The sequence below is a fragment of the Oncorhynchus nerka genome, linkage group LG24, assembly GCF_034236695.1.
Source record: "Oncorhynchus nerka isolate Pitt River linkage group LG24, Oner_Uvic_2.0, whole genome shotgun sequence".
In the NCBI taxonomy this organism is placed as follows: Eukaryota; Metazoa; Chordata; class Actinopteri; order Salmoniformes; family Salmonidae; genus Oncorhynchus; species Oncorhynchus nerka.
Window position 1 is genome coordinate 29,173,681 of NC_088419.1, and position 19,665 is coordinate 29,193,345.

Below are 19,665 nucleotides of genomic sequence, written 5' to 3' on the forward strand. Positions count from 1 at the left end.
CGCATGGATGTGCGTGCCTTTTGATGCAGAAAGCAGGAAGTTACCAATCGTCAGTGAGCACCACGAAGAAACATTCATAGGTTGTTGTAACCGGAGCCATATATTTGAGTCGTCATACAATACACTTGCAATGTTGTTTTAAACAGTCGCTAAGATTATTTTGGTTGTGGTCTTTGCAAAATACCTATTTTGGATGCAGCAGTCGTTAGCTAGAATTCTAACGCTCATTGACATAGGCTAATAGCAAAGCTAGTCAAAGAGCCTTTTACTGGTTGAAGTCTTTAAAAAAAAAAAGTATAATACAGTTGTTTTGTGATGACAAACATACTAAGCAGGACATTCATATGAGCATTAAAATCCAATTACAATCCAAAAGTAGTGTGAAATGCACTCATTAGCAACCTGTAAATGGAGGCTATTTTTTGAGAACTCCAGTGTCCAGCAACCAAATTGTGCTCATCGCAAGTTAAGGGGACAGGCAAGGAACCCCACCTTTGAAGCAAGAAACATAGACAGCAACCAGGGGACGCACTTGAGGTAAGTACAGTATATATATAAAAGGGGAAGATGGGGTCCACACATACTTGATCTAGGGCTCCAGAGGGTGACTCATGGGGGGGCTGCTGTGGCGGTGGTCCTCTGCTCTGAGGGGGGTGGTGGTGTGGCGGGCTGGCTGGCAGGATCCAGGAAAGGGGGCTACGGCGCCATGGCCTCCCCGTCATGTAACACCATCCCACTTGGGGAGGGGCGAGCGAGCTGGACCTGAAAGAGAAACTTCAGTGTTTACTGGAGGCCAATCTGGGACACCAAAATGTACATTTAAGCTATATCAGTTCATTTTAAACAAGGTAAAATAGAAGCTATATCAATTTAAAACACCATTAGAATGTTGTTCAGACTTATTACAGCTTGTGTGTCAAAATATGTTAGGGTCACCTCAATACTATGCAATTAGGCCTACTAAATGACCAAGTAACAACTTAATATAATGTTGTTACTAGAGTAACACAGTGTAACAGTAACTTTATGATAAATATGAGAACTATGGTTTCAAATCGATCTCTAAAGTCGAGCCCTCGCGAGATGGCGCTGTTGAGCAAGATGAAACATAATTGAGTAAGTGCAGAGGATGGGTCCCGCAAGCACAAAAGCCAGTAGATAGCGCATAATGTGGTGGAGCAAGCAAAGGATGGGTCCCACGAATGCAGAGGTAGCAGGGGACGCGCAAATACAACTTTGAATATGAAAAAAAAATATGAATTAGAGAGCAGAATTTTTTTTTTTATTGAGATACTTACTACATGTCAAGACTTTGAAGTTACTGTGCTCACAAATACACAGCATCCCCACATGTATTTCTGCTCACTGGCAAGTCTACTCCCGCTCCGGCGCTCGACGTTGCCAGTCCTGACAACCCACATTGCGCACACCTGCTCCCCATCGTTAAGAACACCTGGACTTCATCACCACTCTGATTACTCTCCCTTCATAAAGACCTCTGTAGGCAGTATTTGTTTTGGTTACGTTCAGTACACTTCTCGTGTTTTGTATTATCTTCATGATTATTATTAAACTCACCTTCTGCACCTGTTTCCTGAATCCCTGCATATACGTTACAGAATACTGCCACTTCAAAAATGGAAGCAGCAGAAGATAAGGACGTCTCCCAGACGGTCGACGAACAAGGACATCTAATCCGCAAACACCATGATCAGCTGGCACAACTATGAATGAGGGCTACAGCCATCTGGGAGAGAGGAGAGGAATGGATGAGTTCCTACGAGAGGTGCATGGCTCTGTTCAGGGCGGTCTTCGACCATCCACCGGAGGGCAGACATGGAGGTGAGCGACTACTCCAACTCTGGCAGGGTGCCCAGACCGTTGCGGAGAATGCCTTCACCTTCCGGACCGTGGCAGCCTCCAGCGGATGGAATAAGCCGGCGTTCCGCACCCTATTTCAAAGAGGACTGCACGAGGAGGTCCAGACAGAGTCGGCGTGCCGAGACGACAACCTTTCCCTGGCCGCACTCATCGCAGTGGCTCCCCTCGCCCTCTTTTGGACGTCCTGGGGCAGATCCTGAACACATGAAGATAGGGGTTACACACCTCTCCGCCGTAGAGCGACATGTTTTGTACATCCCAATCCGAAGTCCACTGGGGCAGAGGGACAGCCCCGTGATCATCAGTCTCACAGAGTAACATCATCGTTTCCCGCCAAACCCTTCCTGATTTCCATTTCACTGGCTGGTTGTCCCTCAGGTGTTGTTTTTACAGTTCTAGTGGACTCTGGTGCTGCGGGGAATTTTTTTGACCAGGTCTTCGTGCCTGCAGTGTACCCTCTCTCTCTCCTCTCCTTTTCTAGTCCAAGCCCTCCGAACCATTGGGATCCAGCACTATCACAGCACCACTCACCATGGGACCCATGCACCAAGAAATCCTTCCCTTCCTCATCATCACTACTCCTGTACACAAAGTCATCCTCGGCTTTCCGTGGCTCCAAAGTCATGACCCCATCATCTCCTGGTCGAGGATGAAAATCACTGCCTCGGCATCCGGATGTTGGAGGACCTGCTTTCCATTACCTTGTGGATCCATGTCACTTGAGAGTCCTGTGAGTGTCCTCCAGCCTATCATTCCATCCTCCCATATCACTGGCCCTATGTTTTGGGATGTAGATGTGGACTAGAGGTCGACTGATTAAATCGGAATGGCCGATTTAATTTTTCATAACAATCGGAAATCTGTAATTTTGGACACCGATTTTGCAATTTAAAAAAAGGAAATAAATTTGTACACCTTTATTCAATCATTATTTAAGTAGGCAAGTCAGTTAAGAAAACATTCTTATTTTCAATGACGGCCTAGGAATGGTGGGTTAACTGCCTTGTTCAGTGGCAGAACGACAGATTTTTACCTTGTCAGCTCAGGGATTCAATCTTGCAACCTTACGGTTAACTAGTTCAACGCTCTAACCACCTGCCTCACGAGGAGCCCGCCTGTTATGCGAATGCAGTAAGAAGCCAAGTTAAGTTGCTAGCTAGCATTAAACTTAATCATAATCACTAGTTATAACTACACGGTTGATGATATTACTAGTATATCTAGCGTGTCCTGCGTTGCATAGAATCTATGCAGTGCGCATTCGCGAAAAAGGACTGTCGTTGCTCCAACGTGTACCTAACCAAACACCAATGCCTTTCTTAAAATCAATACACAGAAGTATATATTTTTAAGCCTGCATATTTCGCTAAAATAAATCCAGGTTAGCCGGCAATATTAACCAGGTGAAATTGTGTCACTTCTCTTGCGTTCATTGCACGCAGTCAGGGTATATGCAACAGTTTGGGCAGCCTGGCTCATTGCGAACTAATTTGCCAGAATTTTACGTAATTATTACATAATATTGAAGGTTGTACAATGTAACAGGAATATTTAGACTGATGGATGCCACCCGTTAGATAAAATACGGAACGGTTCCGTATATCACTGAAAGAAAACGTCTTGTCTTCGAGATGATCGTTTCCGGATTCGACCATATTAATGACCTACGGCTCGTATTTCTGTGTGTTATTATGTTATAATTAAGTCTATGATTTGATAGAGCAGTCTGACTGAGCGATGGTAGGCACCAGCAGGCTCATAAGCATTCATTCAAACGTTACTTTTGTGCGTTTTGCCAGCAGCTCTGCTGTTTATGACTTCAAGCATATCAACTCCCGAGATTAGGCTGGTGTAACGATGTGATGTGAAATGGCTAGCTAGTTAGCGGGTGCGCGCTATTAGCATTTCAAACGTCACTCGCTATGAGACTTGGCGTAGTTATTCCCCTTGCTCTGCCTGGGTAACGCTGCTTCGAGGGTGGCTGTTGTTGTGTTCCTGGTTCGAGCCCAGGTAGGAGCGAGGAGAGGTACGGAAGCTATACTGTTACACTGGCAATACTAAAGTGCCTATAAGAACATCCAATAGTCAAAGGTATATGAAATACAAATGGTAGAGAGAAATAGTCCTATAATTCCTATAACAACTACAGCCTTAAACTTCTTACCTGGGTATATTGAAGACTCATGTTAAAAGGAACCACCAGCTTTCATATGTTCTCATGTTCTGAGCAAGGAACTGAAACGTTAGCTTTCTTACATGGCACATATTGCACTTTTACTTCGCCAACACTATGTTTTTGCATTATTTAAACCAAATTGAACATGTTTCATTATTTTTTTGTGACTAAATAGATTTTATTGATGTATTATATTAAGTTAAAATATGTGTTCATTGTTCATTCACCATTGTTGTAATTGTCATATATATATATATATATATAAATAATATACTGTAGTGTGCAAAACGGCTTTCAAGTCAGGCATTCCCTTGGCAGAAACAGCCTCTCGGTGGATGCTGCAGTGCGTTGTGAGAAACTGCTTGCACGCGCGTTACCACACCACTATGTCCCCGTCATGGCTTTTGCGTCATCAGAACAGATACCAACACATCTTGACCACCAAAGGCCATTTGATGTCACAAAGCTGTCCAGTCCTTAAAACAATATCCTCTCATGTTGTCCTGGTTTGCAGAAGAGGATGTCTTCCTTAATTGACCCTCCCTTAACATAGCGGACATACACCAGGAGCTGTGCCAGGCCCGCCCGTCTGCTGACTCATCCAGCTGTAACCCATATATTTCACTGGTTTGTATGCAAAGCAGTAATTGTTTCAAAACATCTCCTGCCATGTCACTGATGGGTCGTGAAACAGTGGATTTTGCCATTTTTAAAGGTCTTCAAAAGCCAAGTTAACAAACAGATCACCGACCATTTCGAATCCCATAAGTACCTTCTCCGCTATGCAATCTGGTTTCCGAGCTGGTCATGGGAGCACCTCAGCCACATGGACTTTCAACTCCCTCCAAAGATTTCCTATGGAGTTGAGATCTGGAGACTGGCTAGGTCACTCCAGGACCTTGGAATGCTTTTTACGAAGCCACTCCTTCGTTTCCCGGGCAGTGTGTTTGGAATCATTGTCATGCTGAAAGACCCAGCCACGTTTCATCTTCAATGCCCTTGCTGATGGAAGGAGGTTTTCACTCAAAATCTCACAATACATGGCCCCATTCATTCTTTCCTTTACACGGATCAGTCGTCCTGGTCCCTTTGCAGAAAAACAGCCCCAAAGCATGATGTTTCCACCCCCATGCTTCACAGTAGGTGACACCATTCTGCATATTTCTGGCCCTTCTTTGGCCACTGTGTTAACTAACCTCCAGATGAGCTTCAATGCCATACAACTCTCCTTCTGTGGCATCCAACTGCTCTTAAATGCAAGTAAAACTAAATGCATGCTCTTCAACATATCGCTGCCCACACCTGTCCGCCCGTCCAGCATCACTACTCTGGACCGTTCTGACTAGAATATATGGACAACTACAAATACCTAGTTGCCTGGTTAGACTGTAAACTCTCCTTCCAGACACATTAACCTTTTGGTACTAGGGGGCAGTATTTTCATTTTTGGAAAAATAACGTTCCCAAATTACACGGGATATTTTGTCAGGACAAGATGCTAGAATATGCATATAATTGACAGCTTATGATAGAAAACACTCTAAAGTTTCCAAAACTGTAAAAATATTGTCTGTGAGTATAACAGAACTGATGTTACAGGCAAAAGCCTGAGAAAAATCCAATCCGGAAGTGACTCATCTTTTGAAAGCCCTGCGTTCCGATGCATCCCTATTGAGCTGTGAATGCCCTATCAACCAGATTACGCTTTCTACGTATTCCCCAAGGTGTCTACAGCATTGTGACGTAATTTTACGCATTTATGTTGAAGAATACCCGTAGGCGGCTTCATTGCGCAAGTGGTCATCTGATGCTCCCAGAGAAATTCTCGCGTAAAATACAGAGGTAGCCATTATTCCAATTGCTTCTGAGGAACCAATTGTCCAGGTTGATATATTATCGAATAGATATTTGAAAAACACCTTGAGGATTAATTATAAACAACGTTTGCCATGTTTCTGTTGATATTATGGAGCTAATTTGGAATATTTTTTGGCGTTGTCGTGACCGCAATTTCCCGTCGATTTCTCAGCCAAACGTGAAGAACAAACGGAGCTATTTCGCCTTAAAAAATATATATTTAGGGAAAATTGAACTTTGGCTATCTACCTGGGAGCCTCGTGAGTGAAAACATCCTAAGTTCAAAGGTAAACGATTGAATTTGATTGCTTTTCTGATTTTCTTGACAAGGTTGCCTGCTGCTAGCAAAGCATAATGCTATGCTATCGATAAACTTACACAAATGCTTGTCTAGCTTTAGCTGTAAAGCATATTTTGAAAATCTGAGAAGACAGGGTGATTAATAAAAGACTAAGCTGTGTTCCAATATATTTCACTTGTGATTTTCATGAATAGGAAGATTTTCTAGGAAGATTTATGTCCGTTGCGTTATGCTATTTAGTGTCAGATGATGACAACGGTCCCGTTCACGGGATGGGGTGTCACTAGAGTTTAAGCATCTCCAATCCAAAATTAAATTTAGAATCGGCTTCCTATTTCGCAACAAAGCATCCTTCACCCATGTTGCCAAACATAACCTCGGAACACTGACCATCCTACCGATCCTCGACTTTGGCGATGTCATTTACAAAATAGCCTCCAACATTCTACTCAACAAATTGGATGCAGCCTATCACAGTGCCATGTTTTGTCACCAAAGCCCCATATACTACCCACCACTGCGACCTGTATGTTCTTGTTGGCTGGCCCTCGCTTCATATTCGTCACCAAACCCACTGGCTCCAGATCATCTATAAGTCTCTGCTAGGTAAAGCCCCGCCTTATCTCAGCTCAATGGTCACCTTAGCAGCACCCACCAGCAGCGCTCCAGCGGGTATATTTCACTGGTCACCCCAAAAGCAAATTCTTCATTTGGCCGCCTTTCCTTCTGGTTCTCTGCTGCCAATGACTGGAACGAACTGCAAAAATAACTGAAGCACCAGCTGTCAGAGCAGCTCACAGATCACTGCACATAGCCCATCTGTAAATATCCCATCCAATCTACCTCATCCCCATACTGTATTTATTTATCTTGCTCCTTTGCACCCCAGTGTCTCTACTTGCACACTCATCTTCTGCACATCTATCACTCGAGTGTTTAATTTCTATATTGTACTTATTTCACCACTATGGCCTATTTATTGCCTTACCTCCCTTATCCTACCTCATTTGCACACACTGTATATAGACTTTCTATTGTATTATTGACTGTATGTTTCTTTATTCCATGTGTAACTGTTATAGTGTGGCACTGCTTTGCTTTACTTTGGCCAGGTCGCAGTTGTAAATGAGAACTTGTTCTCAACCAGCCTACCTGGTTAAATAAAGGTGAAATTAAAATTTTTAAAATAAACCAAAGGATGAATGTGGTGGATAGAATGATGTGTCAGACTGACGCTGCTTGTCATTTTAACTGAATGGCATAATGTCTGAAAAGAGGTTGGGAAGGATACTAGGAAGGAAATGTATGTGAACATGGCGGACCATTCACTAAGGACAGCATCATCAATGACACCTCCATAGAGTGAGGAGGGTTTGTTTGTGTGAGAGAGATTATGAACTCGGTTGTCGCCATAAAAAGTCAATGACACTGAGGGGGCTAGCGTGCCAGGGTGAGATAATTCCTTTGTACTGCTTCCAAACCAGTTTTTCCTTGAGATTTATAGCCTGTCAAGTGCACCCAGGCACTTACGGTATTGGCAAAACAATTTGAGTGCTTGAGTAACCACACTTTAGTGACCTGCATTTCTGCTGAAACAAGACAGGTGTAGGGCTCTAGGTGAAATCAAGACCAGGTTAAAGTTACTAATTGGAAATGAGAAATAGTGGCAAATAATTGATTTTATATTTTCCCTCTCAAAATAGGCTCAACTCGCTTGTTGATGCAAATTATGGCTTCCTTATAATCACCATCAATCCCAAATGATTAAAAATGTATTTCATACACAGCGAGCGCTGTCCAATATGCTTTATTACGAGCTGCTATGACCTCTTTCTTGATTTATAGTCACTGGACCAAATCCAAAGAAGCATGACGTTATGGAAAACTAAATTCAATTCGTTATAATGTGAATCTAAGACACTTGTATGTTTCTGTAAACTTACAGTTCTTGCATAAAACATGGTTGAACTTTAGACACTAGTATGACACAGCCCAGATGGGTCAGTGGCAGGTTATTTCAGGATTAAGTGCATGCTAAACTCATTCGTCGTAGTTTGTTTATGTCAAATATTTCTCTCTTGACCAATCTCTTCTTGTTTAACCTATCCAAGGCAGCCTACTCCAACTAACACACTAGTTTTAAAGTCAAAAATAAACATAATGTGGATTAATGTGTAGACCTAGGGATATGTAGTCCATATGGCAGTCTACCCCTGGAGAGGTGCAAGAGTTTAGCCATGACACCTCTAGTGACCAAAACTCAACCTAAAATGTAAAAACACATCAACCTCACTGACGTAACTGAACGGTAGCCAGTTAAAAAAAACATGACTTAGAACATAGCAAAAACAGTTTTAACGCCATCTTAATCATGCAGCTCCATATTCAAGGTCATGGGGGGGGGGGGGGGGCAATAATAAACCAATCTGGTTTCAGAGTTGGTCATGGGTGCACCTCAGCCACGCTCAAGGTCCTAAACGATATCTTAACCGCCATCGATAAGAAACATTACTGTGCAGCCGTATTCATTCATTGATCTGGCCAAGGCTTTCGACTCTGTCAATCACAACATTCTTATTGGCAGACCGAACAGCCTAGGTTTCTCAAATGATTGCCTTGGCTGGTTCACCAACTACTTCTCTGATAGAGGTCAGTGTGTCAAATCGGAGGGTCTGCTGTCCAGACCTCTGGCAGTCTCTATGGGGGTGCCACAGGGTTAAATTCTTGGACCGACTCTCTTGTCTCTATACATCAATGATGTCGCTCTTGCTGCTGGTGAGTCTCTGATCCACCTCTACGCAGACGACACCATTCGGTATACTTCTGGCCCTTCTTTGGACACGGTTAACAACCCTCCAGGCAAGCTTCAATGCCATACAACTCTCCTTCCGTGGCATCCAATTGCTCTTAAACACAAGTAAAACTAAATGCATGCACTTCAACCAATCGCTGCCTGCACCTGCCCGCCTGTCCAACATCACTACTCTGGATGGCTCTGACTTAGAATACGTGGACAACTACAAATACCTAGGTGTCTGGTTAGACTTGTAAACTCTCCTTCCAGACCCACATCAAAATCTCCAATCCAAAGTTAAATCTAGAATTGGCTTCCTATTTCGCAACAAAGCATCCTTCACTCATGCTGCCAAACATACCCTCCTACCAAACATACCCTCCTACCAATCCTCGACTTCGGCGATGTCATTTACAAAATAGCGTCCAATACCCTACTCAACAAATTGGATGCAGTCTATCACAATGCCATCCGTTTTGTCACCAAAGCCCCATATACTACCCACCATTGCGACCTGTACGCTCTCGTTGGCTGGCCCTCGCTTCATACTCGTCGCCAAACCCACTGGCTCCATGTCATCTACAAGACCCTGCTAGGTAAGTCCCCCCTTATCTCAGCTCGCTGGACACCATAGCATCACCCACCTGTAGCACGCGCTCCAGCAGTTATATCTCTCTGGTCACTCCCAAAACCAATTATTTCTTTGGCCGCCTCTCCTTCCAGTTCTCTGCTGCCAATGACTGGAATGAACTACAAAAATCTCTGAAACTGGAACCACTTATCTCCCTCACTAGCTTTAAGCACCAACTGTCAGAGCAGCTCACAGATTACTGCACCTGTACAGAGCCCACCTATAATTTACCAAAATAACTACCTCTTTCCCTACTGTATTTATTTATTTTTGCACCCCTTTATTTTTATTTCTACTTTGCACATTCTTCCACTGCAAATCTACCATTCCAGTGTTTTTACTTGCTATATTGTATTTACTTTGCCACAATGGCCTTTTTTTTGCCTTTTCCTCCCTTATCTCACCTCATTTGCTCACATCGTCTATAGACTTGTTTCTACTGTATGTTTGTTTTACTCCATGTTTAACTGTGTCGTTGTGTGTCGAACTGCTTTGCTTTATCTTGGTCAGGTCGCAATTGTAAATGAGAACTTGTTCTCCACTTGCCTACCTGGTTAAATAAAGGTGAAAAAATAAAAATAAATACAAAAATAACTACTTTAACCTCAGCCTGAGGCGACAGTTGTGGGGGAATACTCTCTGAGAAATCAGCAACCAACAATATCCAACAGGTACAGAGAACACAAGAGGCACCGTTATGCGATAGCAGCCAATAGCCTAAAGCTCATCTCTCCATTGTGAGGAAATATTATATAACTGACAGGCCATACATTGATCCCCATCTGGGGAGCTGAACAAAAACCCACACTGAACCGGTTACAACATCCTGTACTTTAAACTTTGGGGTTGAGACTTTCACTACCGTTTCTCAAATCTGTTAAAATGACTCCTGAGGGCACGGATCCAGTCAGCAGATGCTACTGTAGTAGAGAAAAGTCCACCCCCCCTCCCTCCCTCACCACAACAAGTTGAAGGGAGGACCAAGGGAGTCAGTCACACTGCCTGCCAAACCCCAGCCAAGCAGCTCCTTCCCACAGCTCAGTCCCACTGTACAAACTGTTGTCTCAGTTCTCTTCCTAGCGTGCCCCGATAAGAAATGGGACACTGGGATCTGGTTCTTCAGCTTGCTCTGTGAGTGTGCCACAACGCTCTCTTCCTTCGTTCTCTCTCTCACTCCCTATATTTCTTTCCCTACCCCCACAAATTCACAGTCTGCTGCACAAGCTTTCTTTCCAGGGAGAGGAGAATGTAGGTCAGCTTTCTGACGGCTGGGGAGGCACAGCTGAGCGCCCCACTCCGTTCCTTTCGCCCGCAGAAGCGGCGGAAGTGTGTGTGTGCCCCGCGCCGAAACAGGGCAAGAGAGAGTTGAGGGACACAGCACACACCCACAAATCTGATCACCCTCACAAGGGTTTGGATCATGCATCAATGGTACCATTTAATCATAAAGGCCCATTTTCACTATAATATTGACTAAATAATTTATCCTAACTTCTTAGGCTATTACATTCACTGGATATTGTCATTCACAATATGAACCACTTCGCTAAATGCACACCTGAAATCCTTAGCCTACTGCATGTGCCTCGGGGTTAAAAAAACAAACAAATGACTCACTAAGCTTGTGAAAAGGAATGCTTTAAACATGACAACACTGAACAGGCTGTTGAGAATGGTTGCGCTTACATTTTAGGCAAATCTTAAAAGATCTGGTCTGACATAGCTCCCCCCACATCCTCTCCCCCTTTATGAGCATACTGTAATATGAAATGCTCCTACAGGTCAAAATAATGTCACAAAAAAGTGTTAATTAAAGGGGGATACGTGGTCAGTTTCACAACTGAATGCATCCCGCATGTAACCCAACCCCTCTGAATCAGAGAGGTGGGGGCTGCCTTAATTGTCATCATTGGCGCCCAGGGAGAAGATGCTGTGAGGGTTAACTGCTTTGCTCAAGGGCAGAACGGCAGATTTGTCCACCTTGCCGGCTCTGGGATTCGAACAAGAAACATTTTGGTTACTCTATAACCATGACCATCTTCCTCCTCTTTGCAACACAGGAAAACACAATAACTGTGTCCAACAGTCATATCTCCCTCTACCGATGAATGCTCAAATCAATGCATCTGCTACTATATTGGAATGTTCCTGGTTACACAAGGGTGTGGATTCTTGCTTCATATTGTTCATTTCACAAACACCCGCCATCATAATTCTTCCAGTGTGATACATATCTTACTTTCCCTTTGTATGCAGAAAGAAAATCAGCGAGGGAGAAGAAATGGTATTAACATGTGATTAAGTTGGGCAAACTGGTTGTCAAATATCACATTTTTGTTCCGGAGCTTGATAGTTGTGCTACAGCCGATAGCAAATACAAAATGCTTGTGAAGTGATTACTAACTTTGACCTGCATTGTTGAGGCCTGATTGCATTGACTTCCGTCCTTGAGGTCTAGGCTCGTAGCCTATAGCCTACGCACAATACACGTTTCGTTAGGCCTAATCTACTTGCACTGCACTTACAACCAAAACGCACATAAAGAAACAATAATTTAAATGGCTTCATAAATACTGCCCCACAAAGCTAATAGCAATTCAATAAAAGTACAATGCTGTAAAGTGCAATAAAAGACAACATAAAAGTTGTCGACTAACATGACTACTGGTGTTTGAGCCGAACGAAATGCCTCACTCACTGGTGGTGCGGCCAACGCAATAATTGCATAATTGGTGCAAACATATCAATCAATTTATCGTCGTCATAAATGTATCCCTAATTGATTACCTAGCTAGACCGAAAAATATGCCCAATTCAACTGGCACAGGTGGCTAGCAAAACATTTGAATTTTCTAGCGTGGTCCTGAACAAGATACAATACAATTTTGATTAACCAAAGAGGGTTAGTTGAACTAATGAAAACAATTAATTGTATCGCTAGAATATAGCAGTCTTGCAAACAAAAGGCACGTGCTCTACTAAATAATGAGTGACTGCCAAACTGCACACATCCACTAGTTCAAGAAGAATGAAAATGCCTTAATCAAAAGACCTGCAGCGAATGTTTAGATCCTCAAACAAATCAACTTGTTTGCAAACTCACAATTTAGCATGTTATAGCAAATACATTGCTGTACTTGAATGTGATATTGATTGGCTGGCTAATGTTCTCTGGGTAACTTGTCCACGTTTTATCCTCCGCTACTAGTTACTAGCTGTCTAGCTCGCCATCAGCGGCCAAATAGGGTATTTTAGTCCAAACTATTTTACTGCAATTTTGCAAGGTGTTGTGCTTAATTAGCTAACTTACCTGTTTGTCAGGCCCCTTATATGTTGATTGGTGATTCTCTTCTGTATTTACTCGATTTCAATGCAATCTAGCTATCAGAGTTGTCACATTAGATGCACAATTACTATGCATTAGGTGGCAAATTTAATGTAAATATTTGTCAGCTAAAGCCGTGAGTTAGCCTACCAGCTAACCTTAGTTCGGTTGCCTTGATTTTCTGATCCGCCGCTCCGTAAAAGTCTCTTCCACACGCTATGGACAATGTGATCTGGTGCTGTAGTTTGGCACTGGTAAGGGGAAAGTTGGTTGGTGGCTAAACGTCAGCTGTTGACAAACAAACCTGCGATAAAAAAAATAAATCACACTATTGAAACTAGCGAGATTAGCAACGCTAGCTAATTCAAAGCCAGTTTCAAAACCAATTCGATGTGTTCAACTATACTCCATGTCTCTCCTTAAATGTAGTTATTCCGAAATAGAACTTGCGTTTGTTTTGAAATTGTCATTCACGGTTAACTAATATTTTAATTGTCGCGTTGGTCTCGATACTCCGCCATTTTCAACATCTCGCTACGCAAACAGTTTAGCTCGTGCACGTACAATGACAGAAGTTCAGTACGATGCTCGTTCATGGGGAGAGGGCAAAGAAGCAAGCAGTGCTTTGCCTCGGTCTGCAAGTGTGCTGTAACTACTTGCAATATCACCATATATCTGAAAAGCGGTTGCACGGAACAGGCTTTTATGAATGCTTTATTTTTCAAGCATGCGTATTGAAGGCTATCTCGGAAATCAAGTTCACATAGCTAGGTAGTGGGATAGCCTTGTATTAGTGGTACTGGCACCAGTATAGAGATGTTTGCATCAGTGTGAGAGAAAATGGTCTGTTTTACCAAGAAGTCAGGGTCCACAGTTCAAAGAACACATTGTACTATTCATACACATCACAGGCTGCTGAGAGGGGGACAGCTGATAATAACGGCTGGAATGGAATGATATCAAACACATGGAAACCATATGGCCTCAATGGCCAGCACAGCCAGAAGAGGAATGGCCATCCCTCGGAGCCTGGTTCCTCTCTAGGTTTAATCCTAGGTTCCTGCCTTTCTAGGGAGTTTTTCCTAGCCACTATGCTTCTACGTCTGCATTGCTTGCTGTTTGGGGTTTTAGGCTGGATTTCTGTATAAGCACTCTGTGACATCTGCTGATGTAAAAAGGGCTTTATAAAAACATTTGTTCCATCCATTACTATGAGCCTGTCCTCCCCAATTAAGGTGCCACCAGCCACCCGTGATAAACATTCTCACGTAGGAAATATATTCAAGACGGAATGCACAAAATTTGTAAGTCGCTCTGGATAAGAGCGTCTGCTAAATGACTTAAATGTAAATGTAAATGTAAAATATATATGTATTTTTTTTTGAGGAAGAGAGCATTTATTGTTTTTCGTACTCCACTCCACAAGGTGGCAGATTGAGCAAGGCTGGGGAGTCTTTGATGACGTCATTTGTCTGCGCCGGCACACGTTTTCACTCACACTTCGGGATTCGTGATGGCAGAGCAGGAGTCTGAGTACGTATTTGTTTACATGTTCATCTAAGTCCATCCTTTGCTACATTTATAATTTTCCAAGAATGTCTATAGCATAAATGTGAAATTAGACTAACAGGATTCCGTCAAGCCATGTATTTGTATGATTTGTCTGAAAGATGCTCATTACAGAGAGCTAGATAAATTGCGTATGTTTCACATAGGCATGATATTCCATTAGCCATACCGCAACGCCAACTTAAATAATGACATTTTAATGTTTCGACACAAGTAACACGAAACAAAATCTGCTGTCAAATAATGATGTAATGTGACCAGAATGCCAAAGCTAAATTTGTGTTATTTGGTTTGCCTGCAAAGGTCATTTATAATAACCAAGTTTGCTAGCTACTGTTAGCTTGGTAACTTAATTTCACTCATGAATCAGATCCTTGTCATGGTTTTTGTTGCAGATGGATATGGGAATAATCTTTTCGATAGTTCTGTGGACTTTGTCCTTATCTCACTGTATTCTCTGTATGATATGAGTGTTTATTAAATGTTGTGCTAAGAGTGAAGAGGGTGATAAAGTTGGTTCCTGAGAACCTTCTGAAGAAGAGGAAAGCATACCAAGCCATCAAAGCCACTGAGGCCAAACGTGCACTTCTTGAGAAGAGAAAGGTAACACACTGGAGGGGTCAATGTTTTACCATGGTGGCCTTTTAATCACTTACATATGATTATTTTGATTTGTATAAAGTTGTAGGCCATCAACAAGTGTAAATTTATCCATTCAGGTATCTAAAGGGAAACCCTTGAAGTTCAAGCGCTTGGAGGACTTCCTGAAGGATAGCCATAGAAAGCATCGTGATGAGACCCGTATCAGGAGAGCAGGTCGCAGACCAGCTCCAGCCATGCCCCCTGCAAAGAACAGACTGGCCTTCGCTGTCCGCATCAGAGAGTGAGTGACTGAAATCTGTAGTGACATGATGTGATTCTAAAAGTGTTGCAAATAAAGCTTAGGGAATCTTGCCTGGCTATTCTATACTCACAGTAAGTGGCTATGCAGTCACAATCATCTGGAAATACAGTATTCCATCAGCTCCTCTTTAGTGGTCAGGCTGAATACTGGAGTAATATTTTCATCTGTTCTCTCTCTGTGCAGGATCAAAGGAGTCAGTCCCAGAGTTCAGAAGGTAATCCAGATGTTACGCCTGAGAAAGATCTTCAGCGGTGCCTTTGTCAAAGTTAACAAGACTTCTATGGCCATGTTGAAAATGGTTGAGCCCTATGTAGCATGGGGGTAAGTGAGAATGGGGGTCAGACTTTGGGGACCCAGGGACTCTGAACACCAAATCTACTTAATGTATTGAGATTAATCCACCCTGACGGGTGGAATCAACTAGTTGGACAATGTATTGTAATAACAATGGCAAATAATTCAAATTAAACAGGTTTCCCAACTTGAAGTCAGTTCGTGAGTTGATCTTGAAAAGAGGACAGGCCAAGATTGACAAGCGAAGGGTCGCTCTCACAGACAACACACTCATTGAGCAGCATATGGGTGAGGACCACAATTTATAATGTGTATTTTTTTATCAGCATGTGGAGTTACAAGTCTTGTATGTGCATGTCAAATTAGTAGTGTAGCAAAGTTGTCCTGCAGATAATTTACCCCTGTGATTTTCATTGAGATACATATTCATTACATCATATCCTCTCCTCTCAGGCAAGTATGGTATCATCTGTCTGGAGGACTTAATCCATGAGATCTACTCTGTGGGGAAGAACTTCCGGGTGGTCAGCAACTTCATATGGCCGTTCAAGCTGTCTGTGGCTCGACACGCTGCCAGGGACAAGGCAGGTCTTCTGAAGGACATAGGCAACCCAGGACCCAGAGGGACGGACATAAACTCGATAATCAGGCAGCTCAACTGAGGCAGCACGAGACACTTTCACGTCAGACCTTTTCTTGGGGCCAATGATGAACTTTTTTCTTTCGTCATAGCCTACTCATTCGTTGTTCTTTAATTCCTTCCTTTAATATCAATACTCTGAATTACCCAGTCTGGCATGAGGAAAGAGATCCCTTACAGATTCATAAGGATTTAATTCATCTTAGGACCCCAGGGTCCCAGCTGGCAGAATTCATATTGGACCTGATCAGAATTGAACGTCTAGTCAGACAGTGCCTTTCTGGACTATGTTGTGATTAGACGGCAGTAATTTACCCTCCCTTTTTTTGAAAAATTGGTGTTCTCAATATGTTGCCACCTCTGTAGTAGCAATAAGGCCATTCTATGGAGATGCTAATTGCAACACTACTTACTTTGCCCCTGTGGTGTTCAGAGGGATGTCATTATGCTTACTATGTATGTGAGATTACAATATGTTTATGAAATAATAAACTGAAACAAGAACTTGTTTTGTACTTTGGGGTGCATCAAATGTTGCCACATGATTTGTGATGTCAAAAAAGTCTAGCAATGATAAACTAAAGCAAATATTTTCTTGAGGCCAGTCTGCAGGATTAAAAGGAGTCAGTCCCAGAGTTCAGAAGGTGATACAGATGTTAAGACTGAGAAAGTGTACATGGATGATTGGCCATTGCCTGTCCAATCACTTAGCACCAAGTGTAGTAATTGAGGGGGTGTGTCTGCTATTTATGTAGCAGTTGCATTAGTGTATATCGTTTTTTCCCTCAAAGGTTTTCCTGCCACTGGCTGTGCAGAATAACAATCAATTTAGCTAGATGTGACTCATCTAGCCCAGTGGAGGGGGAGAGACCTGGGAAACTGCAACCCAGGGTGCTGCAATGGAGGGACACGACACAAGCTAATTGTGGCAGCAACATTTATGCTGAACAAAAATATAAACAACATGCAACAATTTTATGGAGTTACAGTTCATATAAGGAAATCAGTCGATTGAAATAAGGAATACCTAGGATAGGATAAAGTAATCCTCACCCCCCTTAAAAGATTTAGATGCACTATTGTAAAGTGGCTGTTCCACTGGATGTCTTAAGGTGAACGCACCAATTTGTAAGTCGCTCTGGATAAGAGCGTCTGCTAAATGACTTAAATGTAAAATGTAAATAAATGTTTCCTTAATCTACGGATTTCACGTGACTAGGCAGTCAGTGGGTCTGGGGGGAGCCAGGCCCAGCCAATCAGGATGAGTTTTTCCCACAAAAGGGCTTTATTATAAACAGATACACTCCTCAGTTTCATTAGCTGTCCGGTTGGCTGGTCTCAAAACAATCCCGCAGGTGAAGAAGCTGGATGTGGAGGTCCTGGGCTGACGTGGTTACACATGGTCTGGTTGTGAGGCCAGTTGGACGTACTGCCAAATTCTCTAAAATGAAGCTGGAGGCAGCTTATGGAAGAGAAAGGGTCATTAAATTATCTGGCAACAGCTCTGGTGGACATTTCTTCGGTCAGCATGCCAATTGCACACCTTCAAAACATGAGACATCTATGGCATTGTGTTGTGTGACAAAACTGCATCTTTTAGTGGCCTTTTGTTGTCGACAGCACAAGGTGCACCTATGTAATGATAATGTTATTTAATCAGCCTCTTGATATGCCACACCTGTCAGGTGGATGGATTATTTTGGCAAACAGCAAAAGGGGGTGGGTTACACATCAATCCAGCTGGTTTGCATCACATCAGGGTGGTCTGGTCCGATATTTGCATATCAAAGGGGCAAGGTAATCAATCAATGTCTGAGAAATGAAGATTGCATCACACATTGGGCAAAATGACAGACAGATCAGTCTGTGCAACACTGTCTGGCGTGAAATACAGTGCCGATGCTGGACTAAAATAAATGTATATATATTTGGTGAATTCCTGTGTGATCCATGACTTTTAAGGTAAACCGCCAAATAAGCCTTCCCTCCCTATTCAAGATGATGCACATAATTTGTGACGGAAGACTATTATTAGCAGTAATAGCCGCATGTTAGCAGTGTGTGAAGAAAGCGAGCTGTCAAGGAAAATGGGCGGTTCGTATCGCGAGCATGACCTCGGTCTCCTCCATAGTTAGCCGAATGAAAAGAGACGCACGCGTCTGATCACGGTGAGATGTTAATTTACTCCCTTCGAATCAACAAAGTACAAGAAAATAGAAGCCGATGTGTGTTGATTTGACATTTAACAAGCCATTGGGATCATGACACGCTCTTGAATGTACATTGCCATTGGTTCAATGTAACCTCACGCGGTAGCTTTGCTGATGAACCGCAGCAGGACGAGTTGAACATTCGCTTCGTGGAAGGAGGACCACGCGGACGTAAGCTCATTAATTATATAGTTTGTTAGCATACTAGCGAGGCAGAAGGTGTTTTGCTGTCGTTGATATTTATTTGTATTGATTGAAATACAGCTTGCTTGTTAGTTAGCAAACTAATGTAACACATTTAGCCAGCGAGTGCTATGTAAAAATCGCTGATGACGGTGTTGTCTATCATTTATCTAAACATTCATTGTTTCAAATGATGAACCCATCGTTTCGGTTGCTAACATTTAACTTTTTTTAAATTGTAACATTGTACACTGATCAAAAATAAACGCAACATGCGACAATTTTAAATATTTGACTGGGTTACAGGTCATATAGGGAAATAAATAAATTCATTAGGCCCTAATCTATCGATTTCACATGACTGGGAATACAGCTATGCGTCTGTCGGTCACAGATACACACCCCTACATTTTTAAGGTACAGTATCAGAAAACCAGTCAGTATGGTGTGACAACCAGGGCCGGTCCTTGCAGTTCTGCCACCCTAGGTAAGACGAAAAAATGCTGCCCCCTGTAAAACTAGAATAGTCCCAGTAAGCAAAAGGATGTTGAAAATATATATATTTTCCAGATGTTGAAGTTAGGTTCAATTTAGGTTCTGAATGAAAGGTGAAAATAGGTATTTTCTGGATGTTAAAATGAGGCACCTTTTTCTGGTTCTGAATTAAATATGTAATTTATGGATGTCTATATTTGGGCTAAATCAAGTCTGGACAAAATCTGAACCAAACATAAACGTCTATGATTGGTTCAGATTTGGTACGGACTGGATCAAAAATCAGTGGATGTGGAAATCAAGGCTGCTCTGGGCTGTGCCAAATAAAGGTGTAGGCCCGTGTAACAGTATAACTTTAGACCGTCCCCTCGCCCATACCCGGGCGTTATCCAGGGACCCTCTGAA

The 19,665-nt window shown here is 42.7% G+C and overlaps 3 protein-coding genes across 7 annotated transcripts in view; 2 read left to right on the plus strand and 1 right to left on the minus strand.

The window, feature by feature from the left end:
* Positions 1-13,575, minus strand: part of LOC115107802 (nuclear receptor coactivator 1-like) — a 108,054-nt gene extending 94,479 nt beyond the window's left edge. The window contains exons 1-3 of one of the 4 annotated variants that reach the window (XM_029631456.2): positions 13,124-13,575; positions 12,951-13,017; positions 585-762 (exon numbers count right to left, since the gene is read on the minus strand). The gene's annotated coding sequence lies outside the window, so the exon portion shown is untranslated. Of the gene's footprint in view, positions 1-584; positions 763-12,950 lie in introns of all 4 variants that reach the window. The other 3 variants (XM_029631455.2, XM_029631458.2, XM_065008798.1) reach the window with 3 other exon arrangements.
* Positions 13,576-14,392: 817 nt separating this feature from the next.
* LOC115107804 (ribosomal protein L7-like 1) lies at positions 14,393-16,880 on the plus strand. Its single transcript, XM_029631459.2, has 6 exons — positions 14,393-14,498; positions 15,029-15,137; positions 15,254-15,417; positions 15,622-15,759; positions 15,911-16,020; positions 16,186-16,880. The coding sequence occupies exons 1-6, from the start codon at positions 14,479-14,481 to the stop codon at positions 16,392-16,394; spliced, it is 750 nt and encodes a 249-aa protein (XP_029487319.1). The 5' UTR covers positions 14,393-14,478; the 3' UTR covers positions 16,395-16,880.
* Positions 16,881-17,425: 545 nt separating this feature from the next.
* Positions 17,426-19,665, plus strand: part of LOC115107805 (sodium-dependent multivitamin transporter-like) — a 36,446-nt gene continuing 34,206 nt past the window's right edge. Inside the window, exon 1 of one of the 2 annotated variants that reach the window (XM_029631460.2) lies at positions 17,426-18,753. The gene's annotated coding sequence lies outside the window, so the exon portion shown is untranslated. The remainder of the gene's footprint in view (positions 18,754-19,665) is intronic. The other variant, XM_029631461.2, reaches the window with a different exon arrangement.